Raw genomic sequence first — 13,278 nt, 5'->3', positions numbered from 1 at the left:
AGCTGTCAGGCTACAGCTCAAGGTGGCCATAAATCACCCATTTGTCAGTGGCCTTGCTATTTTGAGAACCGATTATGATGTTTGCCTTGGGTTTCCAAGGGACCTGAAATGCTGCAATTTATCCTTGTGCGGCGTTATCTGCCGCGGACCCTTGGCCGCGGGCTCGTCAGCCGGCAGTAACGGAGCTGCGCTGAAGATCCTTCCTGCCTTAATGACGGCAGAGCACGGCATGAGGCCATGGTGATGCCAGGCAGGCAAGGGGGGACAGGATTTCCTCCACTAACTAAACTCCCACGAGATAAGGAAATCAAACACTCGCCGGTGTGCAGCAAATGGTTTCGTAGAGGGGCAGCGCTTGGCGATGGGTCTGCCTGCTCCAGGCACAGCTCTTCTCCCCGCTCAGCCCAGTGTGGAGTTTTGGGGACAAGGACCAGCTGGAGAGATGTGGCAGCCGTCCCTCCTGGAGGTGGCACGTGCTCGCAGCTGGGGCTGGGGCGATGCAAACCCCACGCTGCCTGGACTCCATCCTGACACCTAATAACAGCAGGTTTATATATATGTAAATCTATCCGTCCGTCCGTCCGTCCGTCCATCCATCCATCCATCCATGTCTGTGTGTCCAGCCCAGCTCTTGGCTCAGGCCCACCCCGTGCCCTGCTGGCGTGGTCCCGGGCTCCCCCCGCTCCATCCCCACACCGAAACCTCAAAGGAGCGCGATTTGCGTTTCCCGTCTGCCAAACGCGCAAAGCCCAGCTCAGCAGCGTCACCCCCCAACCTCACGCGTTTGAAGCGGAGTGGAAAGAGCGAGGAGCTGAGGAGATGGAAGCACTAACACTTTACCTCACTGTGCTTCCAGACATGCATTTCCCATATTTCTTCTTCAGCAACAAATGTACTGGTTGTGCCATCCAATCTCCCATAAAGGCAGCCATCCCATCACCTCGCAGCTCCTTCTGCGGCTCTGAGGTGCTGTAAAGCTGCACAAAATAGGCACTAAATCTTATTCTCAGGCCAGTAACAAATGTTGCATTATTATTTAGCCATCAAAACGCTCAGTTTAAATTCCCTTCCACTGAAGAGTAAGTGCATTGCGATTCCTCCACCACTAACCTGTCTTACAGGCAAACTCCAGATACATCCTTATGAGACTCCGAAACTGTGTATTGAAGCAGGTGTTTAAGAACAACTTATTTCCCTAAAAATCTGGGCAGTGATCTCAGCAATGAGTATCATTTTTCACTACACTGGGATCTGTGTGTGTTTTGCTGCAAGCAGACAGTAAAGAAAAAGAAATCACTTTTTGTTTGTTTTTTGTTTTTTTTTTCCCCTAAGGAACCAAATAACATCTCTGAGTTAATTGTAGAACAAAAGAGGCCTCGATTTCTGCTGTACATCATGGAAAGGGCTGGATCCAAATATATATAAATTAAAAATAAAGTGGTATAAACAATGCTTCCTTCCTAAAGAGCCTCCCTGGTAAGCCTGGGCCCTGACAGCCTCCCGAGCCCGGCTGCCTCCAGCGCATCTTCCTGTTTGCGGAGGCTGGTCCGGCGCAGAGCCGAGCTCCCGGGGCGTCTCCGGGCACTTGGCACCCTCTTGGGACCACTGCCCTGGAAATAAAGACCAGAAGTTTGTCCTTCCTTCCCAGCACCTTCGGTTTCTGTCCTGGGAAGCTGCTGCTGCGCGGCTGCGCGAGACGGGCACAGCAGCCTCGAGCCGTCTCTGCCCCGAGCGGCACCGATTGGATTTATGGCAAAACAGGGTGGAATTTCCCAACCGAGCCCAGGCTGAGGGAGCAGGGAGCAGGTGCTGCTGCTGCAGGAGCCTGCGTGGGAACAGCGTGGGGGCTCGGGGACACGGGGACGCCGGGGCAGCAGGACTGTGGCGCCTCTTGGTTTGGAGCCATGGGCTCCTTACACCTTCAGAAAGGGCCCGTGGGGCTTCGTTTGTTCATTTTCATGCGAATTACTGTTCCTTGGGGGAAAGCCTCTGCTTCCACCTCCGAGAGGATTACTGCAGCCACAGGACCAAATCCCTCTGTTCATTACACCCATGTAAATCTAGAGTAAATCCTTTTAAGCCATTGGGGCCACTCTGGGCTTACCCGGACATAAATGGCCGTACTATAAATAAGACCTTGGTTTGATTAGAGAACTAAAGGCATGAAAAAAGCACTTAAAAGGTATCCAGGGGAAATATAAGCTCCCCCCCCAGGTAGTTATGCTGACGATGATGAATTAGTCCATGAATGGCAGTCAGAGAGTGAGTCATGTTTCATAAATCAATTACACAAAGATACTCCCCGTCCCGGAGTACTCGCTAACCCACGGCAGGAGATTTCCACAAAACACAGCAGGTGAGAAGCCAGAGCTGGGGGAAGGCAAAGGATGGAGCAAGGCACACCCAGAGCCTTCGTCCTTGTGGCAACCAAATTCCTGCTGGTCCTGACCCGGGAATCCCCAGTTCCGGAGGTGGGTGATGTCCCACCAGGCTCCCTGCGGCTGCGCAGCGGGGGGGGCTCGGGGAGCGGCCAGGGCAGTGGAGGGATGGAGAAGCTGAGAAAGGGGTAATGGGGCTCAATTCAACCCCCAGCCACCCATCAGTGGCCCCTGCGGACCCCAGCAGCACCCAGCCCTGCCTGCCGTGGGGCTCGGAGGAGGCAGAGGCGGCACCAGCCCCCCAGGAGCTCGTGCCCCTGCCCGGAGGGAGCCCGAGCGCTGCACGCGTCTTGCGCTGCTGCTCCTGCGCTGCCGGTCGCGTAGCCATGAGACCCCACTGCCTTATACACGTCTTTCCCTGGGCAGAAAACAGGCATTATCAGCTCTATTTCTAGTAATAACAGAAATAACATTCTGCATACGGTAAGCACCTTTCATCCCAAGAAACGAAGGTGCTTCACAAGCTGCCGCGCCATCGTTTCTCTCAGCAGCTGCCTGGGATGAAGGTGACTGTCCCCATGCGGCCCAGGGCAGCGCCGGGCAGGTGAGGGTGGAAGGGAGGGTGAACTCCGGTCAAGGGCACACAGAGTTTGGAGAGGCTGAAAATAATTGTCTAACTTGAAAGGTAGCCAGGGCAAAGGAACCAGCAGAGCTATTCAGAATGTGTTAATGGGCTTTTAAATGACAACAAATGGCCTCGCCTTCAGCTTGATGCTGGATGGAAGAGGCTGCATCTTCAATCATTTGTCTAAATTTTGGATTTTCACTCAGGGAAAGGAAAGGCAGGCGTGTGTTGTTTGAAAGTGAGCAAGTGCTTTGCACGCCCTCTGCTTAAACACCATGGTTTCTGGAGGGCTTTTCAGAGTCTCCATGTGCACCTCGGTAATATCCATCTTATCCAGGACACTTGTAGGCTGAGATGCTGCTAAACTTTCAAAACAAAGAATAAATCAGAATAAATCAGTGATCCCATATTAAGCCCATACGTGTATTGTGACTGATGTTAGAGCCACGCATTTCGGGCATGGTCAGCGCAGCACTTCTTGGAGACAAACCCATACGGAGAAGCTCCTAAGTGGTATTTCCACCCCGTGTCCTCCATCCCCTGCCCCGGCCCCCGGCAGCAGCCGCCGCCGTGGAGCTGCCTGTGCCCGGCAGCATGAACCCTCCAGCGGCAGAGCCACGGCACTTCCCTCCCTCTCCCTTTTCAGAGCCAGAGCCTGCTGTTAATCGCAGTCCACTGCAGTTAAATCATTTGCTGGTGGTCAAAAATAAGAGCTGGGAAGAGCGCTCAGGCCCTCGGCTCTGGCGTTTCACCCCGTTCCGCCTCCCCCCGCCTTGCCATACTTAGATGCAAAATTATCAGCAGAAGAGTTTATAAAACATCAAAACAGTTTCTCTCACATCGGCTAGACAATTTGTGTAAATAGTGCCTCTTTAAAGAACCTCCTGCCAGCTCAAACCTCTCTTTCATCTCCCTGTGATTTATTTTATGCTATTTTTATGGGATTTTAAAACAATCCCTAGTGAAGAGCGAGGACGGGAAGTTGTGTGCAGTGCAGGAGAGCCCTGGGCGGCGGGTGCGTGGCAGGGACCCAGCGCCGGCAGGGTCCCCTGTTTGCTGCCACCCACCAGGTGCCCAATAGCAGCCACGTGGAACTGCTTTCAGAGAGGAATGGGGAGGTAATTTCCTCTTACATGGGAGGTGAACGCTCAAAACTGCCCTCGCTCGATGGGTGATGCCCCTGTATCGCTGTGCAACAAGTTGGAGAAGCACCTCTGGGAACAAAATACTCCAAAAAGCTGCGTTTCCCAAGTATTGCTAAGCCCTTGAAAGAGCAGAAGAAACCATCTCGGTCCTGTTTGTTCTGCAAAATAAACAGGCAAAGTAAACAGCACCGTGCCAGGTAGACCGTGGAAGGGTTCTGGCTGCTGCACGAATGGGGGTCAGCTGTTGGCAGTGGCCCCCAAATCCCTCTGGCCCATAAGGAATGGGTCAGCAGGAAAAAGACAGTACAGTTCATTCACGGCCCCGGGTACCTCCAGGGAAAGGAACAGCCTTGGGCAGGGAGAGGGGGGTAACGGGGGGGATCGCTGCGCCCGTGGGCTGGGGAAGGTCCCTGCTGTGCAGGTGAGCGGATTTGGCATCAAATGGGGTCCTGGCTGTGGCTGCGGCTTCACCCACTCCGTAGCCGCACCTGAAGAAAACCATGAAGAACTCCAATTATAATGCAATTCATTTTGAAATGCACAAAAATATCATTCGTCCAAGCCCCTGTCCCTGCATTCCTGCCCTGTTTGTACTTGGAGTTCCAGGGGGTGACACTCAGGAGCCGTTTCAAAGCCGCAGCAGCCCCGTCCCTGCTGTCTGGCGGGCAAACCCACCGAGCCGTACTGGTTTGACAGCCCGGGCTCCCTCCTACACAGGCGCTGCGCTCCCGAACGAGCCGAGCAAGAAGAGCAAACAGATACACTCACTCCCAGGTTTCAGGAGGTTTAAAAATCCCAAACCACATAATCCAGCTGAGCAAAACCGCACAGAGAGCGTAAGTATCGCCCCAGTTCTTGCTGTTGTCTGAGGACACGTTTCACTTCTGCAGCAGCATCTCCCCCGGCCCAGGCGCAGGGCAGCGAGTCCCCGGCCCCCCCGGACACGAAAGGGCCGAAACTCTGCCTGCAGCGGGGCGAAGGCTGGCAGCGGCTCGGGGAGGCACAAACCCACTTGGCAGGAAACATCTCGGGACATCCTCCCTGCTCACCCAGCCAGAGCCTGGGGCTGTGTTTCGGCCGGTCCTCGTCGTGCGCTCGTCCCTGCTGCGGAGCCCTGGGAGCCATGCCGGCTGCTCCACTCCCACTCGCAGTGTCCAACGGTGGGGAGGAGGGACGGGCTGTCCCTGCAGGAGGTGCCCAGGTCCCCACGCGTGCTTCTTGAGAAATGGGACAAAGCCACAGATTGCTGTCTCCCAGGAATTAAAATAGCGAGAGAAGCCAGTGATGCAGGTTATCCCAGCATGGCCATGGTCCTTGCGGCACTGACACTCTTTATTACCACCCCAGTCTCTCCTGTTGTCAGAGCCGGGGCTCAGGCTGCCCGGAGGACCACGGTGACACATGCTGTGGGCTGTATGTGCCATGGGCTCCGTGTGCCAGCGCCGACGGCACCAAGCAGCGATGCAGAGGGCCAGGGGTCAGCGGGGGCTGAGGCCAGAGGGCTCCCACGCTGCTGCGCAGCCAGGCACCGGCTGCAGCGGGCACTGCCGCATCTCACTGCATCGTCTGCCGGCTCTGGCCAGTGCTGTGCTCACTGAGTCCGGCGTTATACACACCCTCTAGCTCTGCTTTAAATAACACCCAGGACCAGCCGACACTGAGACTACGCTCTGCTGTTGCGCTGGAGAGCAGTCAGCAGCAGACACACATTTGCAGCCTTTTCTGGCTGTTCAAAACACCGCGGGTGAGTCACCAGGAGAATTCCCCCATTTCCAGCACAGCGCAAGCTCAGGGAATGGGATGTGGAGGGGAAGAAGAGCTTTCCAGATCTGATTCTCCACTGACAATTTGCTTTTGACAGTGGTTGAAATCATCTTTGGAACAAAATCTGGGTTCTAAGGACAGTGAACTTCGTCTTTCAGCAAAGCCGTATGCGTACCAGGGGGAAGGAAACGCAAAGGACCCTGCTCCTGTCCTGCCCTTCCCAGCTCACAGAGCACTCTGTCAAGACCAGATTGACCCTCCTCTTTCCACAGACGGGAACTGAGGCACAGAGCAGCGACACGACATCGGTCACCAACGCCAGGCTCCAGACTCTCCTTCTGGCTTGTTCTTCACCAGACCACAATCACTCTCTGTTAAACCAGATGTGACCCCGCTTCACATTCACATCCTCTCTCTCTCTGCTTTCGCTTCCTTTCAAGGCAGGGAAGAGCCAGGACCGCACTCGCTGCTCACCACCTCTTGGTTTATGAGCTACAGCTTTTTTTTTTTTCCTTTAAGGTAAACATTAAATGTTAAAGTCTCAGAACAAAGCCCTCCTCCACGCCTCCTGGCACGAGAGCAGCAGCTGCCGGAAGGTGAAGAGGACCAAGAGCGCGGTACGTTGGTGCCTCAAAGCGCGGGGGCCCGGCTGCGGCGAGTGCCGGCTCCGGGGGGCAGCCGGGAGCCCGGGGGCAAGCGGGAGCGTGGGCAGGGCTGCGGCGAGGGGGCTGCCTTCTGCCTGCAAGTGTTTTACAGCCCCGCCAGGACCAAGGCGGCTGCCGCTGCTGTTGACTCACACGATAAGATCACTGTTGCAGGAATTGGTTTTTTTCTGCATCTGTGTGTCACTAAGAAATATGGGTTTTTTTTCTAGAAAATCTGTTGTCCTCCCATCCACTCCCAACGTGAGAAGGGAGTCTATGCTCAAAGCTGCAGCTGAGGTTGCAGATAGACCTTCCCTTCCTGATCCTTATCTCACCAGGATGTAGGAGGATCCTCGGGGAATAGCTGGAAGCCTTTCGCTGGAGCCATCCAAGAAGCAACAAGCTACAGCCTTTAAATGGCAAATCCATCAAGTGCTCAGGGACCAGGATCCAAAACGCTGTTTAACCCCATCAGACTACGACATTCCTGGGCTCTGCCGCATGGGAGCCGCCCCGGGCTCCTCCTTGAGCCACCTTCTCCGCAGAGCTCCGCGGGCACCGCCGCGTCAGCTAAACAACATGATCTAAAAATACACCTTCCAATCCTAATCTAAACCAAAGCCTTAAATTGCTGGCTCACAAACTTATTCCAGCTGTGACCTGCTCACAAGCGGGTAGTTTTGTGTGGCAGCAAATCCACGGCTGGGGTTCTCCTGGGCTGCGGGAGCTCTGGGGTGGCCCCAGCTCCAAGCGCCCAGTCCCTCCTGCTGCCAGCTTTATTGGCCTGCACAAGGTGTCCTGCTTCAGATCACAACTGTTTGTATGAAAAAATATTACTGTGCATGGCAGCAAAGGCGTACAAATACTCCAACCGCACCAAGGCAACTATCAGAAGGATGATATATTATGGCAGCACGTATCTATATGTGCACACACGCGCACACACGGAATACGGCCATCAGCAGCGGCAAGCAGAGGGTTGTTAGCACCGATGCACGGAGCTCTGCTGAGCTCTGCCATATGTTTCCCTAAGCCTCCTGGCGGGAGCACAGCACATGCTTACGGGAGAGCAATTTAGGAGAAAAGTAGCGGAAGGAGCCCTTGGGTCGGGATGCGGGGCTGGATGCTGTAAGCAAACAGTGAGAAGGGGAGGGCAGAGCTGGTTTCCACACCAAAACCCTCCCTGATCCCATGCTCTGTCCCCATTTGGCTCCTCTGTGCAGGGAGTGTTTAATCACTTTGCAAGCCATAAAAACCTCCAGCCCAGTGTTTCCTGATGCCGAGGCTGAAGGAGGGCGGTGGGAGAGGAGCAGAATGCCCACGGAAGGAGGATGCGGGGCTGCGAGGAGGGATGCAGCCCCCGCAACCCCGCCAGGGCAGCCCGGGCTGGGGGCGAAGCCGCATTCGTGCGGGGCAGAGACAGCAGAAGGGCACAGGCTCGTCCTCTGCTGGGGACAGAGGAGTGGCAGCAGCCTGGCAACCCAGTTCTTTCATATTTGGGACAGGAAACAGATGCTGCCTGGCGGAGGAAACATCTGAAGAAAATAAGTGCACCTTGTGCCTCCCGGCAGGAACCTGGTGGGAACAGGGGGCGCGGGGCGGAAACGCCCCGATTTGGCCCCAGCCGGGGCAGGTGCAGCTCAGCCAGGCCCGACGGCATCACCCTCGGCTGTTCCAGTGGGGATGGGGGCCCAAAGGGCTTCTCTCCTTCAGCTCTTTTATTTCTCCTTAGAAGCACGGGGAGCAGAGGCAGCAAAAGCACGGGTTAGTTACGTACCTGTCGGGAATGCCATCGTCCCCTCCTCTCGCAGCAGCCTCTTGTGTGGTCTGGCCTGAGGGTCATGAAATGAGCTGATGAAGCATCTCTCATTTCACCTACAGCCCAGGAAACGTGTGCTCAGCGTACCGCGCAGCCTGGGGACGGGGCAAGACCCCTTCCCGCTGCTCAGCCGCAGGTTTCCGGTCCCAGGTCACCCACCCACGCAGGCACATGGACACAGGTTTACTGAAGACGGGCGTTTTTCTGAACTCATCTCCAGTCCACAGCTGCTAAAAAAGGACAGGCAAAAAGAAACCCAACAGCCTGTGCCCTGGTAGGACCAGCAGTGTTGTGGGCATCTTTTAGGCAGAGGCGGTGTCCCCAAGGGAAAGCCTTCTAAGAAAAAGCTACGGGATGATATAACGCTATTAAGTTTTATGGGCTGGTGCAAACAGAACTTTGCGCAAAGGCTGCTCGTTTAATACGAGCAGAAATAGTTGGGCCAGCCCAAGAGAAAGGGCCGGGCCTTGGGAAATGGGTCCCCCGGAGGGTGAGGGAGACCCGCGTCGTGTGAGGAGCCGCGGCCACGGGGAGCCGCTGCCACCTCCCGGCAGCGCCCCATGGAGCGCAACGGTGCTGCTGGTATGGTCTGAGGAACCCACAGTTTGTTGTCCTTTAGACAATCATTCTCTCACCTGATGACCCCTCCGCGCCCGGGAAGGGGAATTGAGAAAAATGAGGAAAACTGAGGGTTGAAAGATAAACGGATTTAATACAATAAGACTAAATAACTAACATTAATAATTCTGAAGAACCAACATTGATCCTGATACCAGTATAAAATATACTCAGCCCATTCCATCAGCAGAAGCCGTGCACTCCCGCAGGGACAGCCAGCGTGGGACCCCGCGAGTGCTGTGGCTGCGAGAGGAAGGGAAGGGCTCAGGGTCCGGCACCGGGGCGAGGAGTTCTCAGGATGGCAGCCATCAAGGGAGAGAGAGCACTACACAGCAAACTTTCTAATTTCTATGGAATGTGCCATTCATGGTATGAAATAATCCTGTTGGCAGCTTGGGTCAAGTGCTCGGGTCTCGCTCCTCCTCATCCCCGCACCTGGAGAGCTCGAAAACACTCAGATCTTGAAACCCGCACCCCAGAGCTGGCTATACAGCAAATATTTTCACAAATTCAGACACTAGAGTCTCCTAAAAGTGCAGTTTTCCCAAGCGTTATTAGAAGAGCCCTTACTGAAAAGTAAAATTAGTAAAAGAGAAATTAATGCTGTGTCGCACAAACCAGCACAGCTTTTTATGAACAGAGCAAAACACCCATAACATGAGCAACGCTAATTGTCCCCCGCACCCAGCACTCCCCCGACGAGCTGCCACTCTGTTCCAAACCTCTCACACCTTTTGCTTCGGAAATGCAAAGTTTCTTTGTTCTGGCAGTCAGCTGGGAACCCGTGCTCGGCATTGCACCGCCCAGAGCTGTCACCTCTCTGAACACGGGCACACACACACAACTGTTGCTCCAGAATGCACGATCTGAGACATGTGTCCTGGTGTCTGTGCCGTTTTCACCCCGCTCCTGTTGCTTCCACGCTGTTTCAGTCGTCGTATCCAGCCCAGACAGGCTGAGGAGCTCAGACGGTGCTCGCTTCCAGCTCCGCTGCGTGCTCTGCGCTAGAAATAACTGACTCCGACTTCTGGAGCAGGATGTAAGTCCTCAGAATGAAAACGTAGGTTTCTTTGAACTTCTGTAGTTTGAAGGCATAGACGACGGGGTTCATGGCTGAGTTGGCGTGAGACAGCAGGATGCCCAGGTACATGAGGGGCTGCGGGATGGCGCAGGAGGGGCAGAAGTACGAAATGCAGTTCAGGATGCCCAGAGGCAGCCAAGACATCGCAAACAAGAAGAGGATGAGGGCCAGATATTTGGCCATTTTGTATTCCTTCCCACAAACTGTTCCTCCTCCCAGAGGCCTTGCTGAGCTGAGGCTTCGTTTGATCCACATGATGTAGAAAATCTCGGTGTAGAGGGCACACATGATGAGCAAGGGAAGGAGGATCCAGGTGAAGAAGCTGAAATACACCACGTAATCCATTCTCATCACAGCCAAATAGTGACACTCGATGTAGCTGGAGCTGCCCATGTGCTGGTGCCACCCCAGCATGGGGACCAGCCCCACCAGCACAGACACGAGCCAGCAGAGTCCCAGGATCACACAAATCCTTTTCTTTGTGACGGCTGCCCTGTACCTGGGTGGGCAGGAAGCACCAGCCACGTTAGATGCAATTCTCCAGAAAAAAGAACTACAATATTCAGGAACTTGTGCTTCTAAGCACTCGTTTCTGGTTGCTCTAATTTGAGTTAAGCACAGTTCTCTGCGGTTGGTCCTTAGCAGCTTCTGATATTTAAGATGTATTTTGAAACTACAGGGCAACCTCCAAAAAGTCACCAATCCCTTTTAAATGAGAACCCACAGATGCAGGTTCAGACCCTTTCCTCAGAAAATCTCCTCCCAAAATACTGGTTCATTTTGACTCGCATCAGTAGAGCGGTATGGTTGTCTCCCAGGGGAAAACCTAAAGACCGCCACCTTACCCAGACTTCAGGCACATACACGTTCAGGAGCAACCCTTCCCTGACTCTCTGCAGCTTACGATTCAGGCATGGCTGAATTTCCAGGAGTGCCCGGTCTGCTGGTGCTCCATTGCCTACAGTTTGGGAACATCTCCTGTATGAGTTTCTCTTAGAGAACCAACGATGCCCAGGAGGCCCTACGATGCTGCAAATAAGGGAGAAGGAAAACACAAGGGAGGAGAGAAATGGGGAAAAGATGATAAAATGGGACCTTCGCCCAGTCTCACCTGATTAGCAGCTTCACGCGCAGGTACCTGTCGACTGCGATGGCCAGGAGAGTCAGGATGGAGGCATGAGAAAAGATCATCATCAGGCAGCACATGAAGAGGCAGCAGTAGAAATGGATGGGGACCCCCAGGCTCACCAAGACAGCCAGTGGCGTGACAAGGATCCCCATGGCTAAGTCAGTGAGCGCCAGGGAAACGATGTACAAGAAGGTGGTCTTCTGAAGAGCTGGGTTCAGCTTCACTGCCCAGATCACCAAGGCATTGCCCACCACTGCAAGTATCCCAATAACCGAGTCCATCACGATATAGATCACATCCAAGCTGCCTACTGACATTCTGAGGCTGTTTACATCCAAAATTACAAAATGCTGCGCTGAATTCTTTTTTTAACTGCAACAGCCAGGTCAGAAGCCAGCTCCTCCCCCACCTGCTTTAAATTAAGTCCCTCATTCAGAGTTTTGCACGCTTGCCGATCTGCATACACAACTCGCTCTTCAAAGGTGCGCAGAGCAAATTGTTCATGAAGATCCCCTTATCAGACCTTCTATAGCAAACCCTCTAACATCTTTCTTCCTGTCTCCTTGAGGTTTCAGCACGTTGTTGTCTGCTTTTGTCCGAGAGTCAGTGTGATACAGTGGCAGCATCACACTGTGAACAAACCACAGGGGCTACCTGTTGCACACGATAATTTTGCTGGTCTGTTTTACTGCAAATGCACCATCTCCTCCCCAGCTGGGTGCTCTGCGCCGCCTAGCAGAGTGAATTAGCCAACGCACAGCTCTACGGCACTGCAGCTAGGCTGCTCCGTCTCGGAGCTTCCTTAAAGGCCGCTCAGTCTGTACTACACACAGGTGCAGCATCAGAGAAAACAGGGCCAAGGGACCCTGAATGATCTAGTCTGCTCCCCTGCCACAAAGAAGAGGTGGGGATGACAAATGTGAAGACATTCAGCTGGATTTGGGGTGAGCAAAAGGAGGGAGAAACACTTTCTTTTGACTCCGTTAGACAAGCTGCTCCCCTAAGGTGCCAGGCAGCTGGAGCAGGAGCGTGGGCCCTGTTAAAGCCTCGATAACTCAGGTTCGCAGCAACTGTCTCCGCGGGAGATCTGGCTGCAGCCCTGGCAGCAGATGAGAGAAAAAGGAAGCTGGCAGCCACGGCCACACGAGGAGATGCACAGCGAGCGCAGGAAGCGGGGACCGCTCTCACCCAAGCACGGCCAGCAGCCTGGAGGACACGGAGGTTTCCCGTGTCTGCTCAGAGCTGCAAAGTGCCGGCTGCCCGCTCCTTCCCAGGTACCGCCCAGGGAAGGAACTCTTTCCGCTTGCAAAAGCCCCGCATTCCTCCCAGCTGTGACCTTCACGTGCCTCTCCTGGGATTTATCTCCTGCACCCACAGACACCCTGTGTCAGATTTGATTAGAAAACCAGCACAGACAAGTTCAGCTGCAGGCTGGGACTGTCTATAGAGAGCTCACCGTTTTCCCAGCAGTAGTTCTACCAAAACGCCCTCCATCAGGGAGCGAGAAGCACTTACACTGATATCAAGGAAGCGGATTTTGTCCTGCTCTTGTGACAGCAGACAGTAAAGAAGTCTCGTTTATTTCTGGCTCTGTCTGCTCCCAGGGCTGATTTCACTTCCTCAGTTTTGCCAGAAAGTTGCGTGGAAGAGGTGGAGGACTCAGTGTCCGGGAAACAGAATACTGCCCGTGTTTGCTTAAGGCTTCGTTATACTAGCATGGCACCATCCACCCAGTTGTTTAATTGCTATTTGCTCATTCCTGGAGAGCGTGCCCAAGGGCCAGGTTACCCTGCGACCCGCAGGCTGACACGAGGTCACAGGTTTGCATTTCTTCTCGGTTCCACCTGAGACGGGAGCTGCTCTTTCACTGCAGACACGTGAAGGAGCGAGGCACCACGCGCTGCCAGGCTCACCGCAGCAAACAGGTCACAGCTTTCACACCCTCTCCCCGCTACTTCACTTCCCACACCTTTCCTCGACTTCTCCGTCTTCCATAAACAAAGCATAGGAAAGTATGCCACCGTCTGAACATGACTTGGTCGGTTGTCATACTGATTTCTAGCAGAAACGAGGGC

At 54.2% G+C, this 13,278-nt stretch overlaps 1 protein-coding gene across 2 annotated transcripts; it reads right to left on the bottom strand.

Annotated features, from left to right (window-relative positions):
- Positions 1 to 9,078: 9,078 nt before the first annotated feature.
- On the bottom strand, positions 9,079 to 12,359 carry LOC141733785 (adenosine receptor A3-like). Of its 2 annotated transcripts, none has more exons than XM_074564668.1 (2): positions 11,186 to 12,359; positions 9,079 to 10,612 (listed from the first exon to the last, which is right to left on the bottom strand). In XM_074564668.1, exons 1-2 carry the CDS (start codon positions 11,518 to 11,520, stop codon positions 9,958 to 9,960), a joined length of 990 nt encoding a protein of 329 aa, XP_074420769.1. In that variant the 5' UTR covers positions 11,521 to 12,359; the 3' UTR covers positions 9,079 to 9,957. The 2 variants fall into 2 exon arrangements, with proteins under 2 accessions (XP_074420769.1, XP_074420770.1); XM_074564669.1 differs by having other exon boundaries at positions 9,079 to 10,573.
- Between the last annotated feature and the right edge of the window lie 919 nt (positions 12,360 to 13,278).

Source organism: Larus michahellis, chromosome 21, assembly GCF_964199755.1.
Source record: "Larus michahellis chromosome 21, bLarMic1.1, whole genome shotgun sequence".
NCBI lineage: Eukaryota > Metazoa > Chordata > Aves > Charadriiformes > Laridae > Larus > Larus michahellis.
This window is presented reverse-complemented; position numbering and strand designations above follow the sequence as displayed.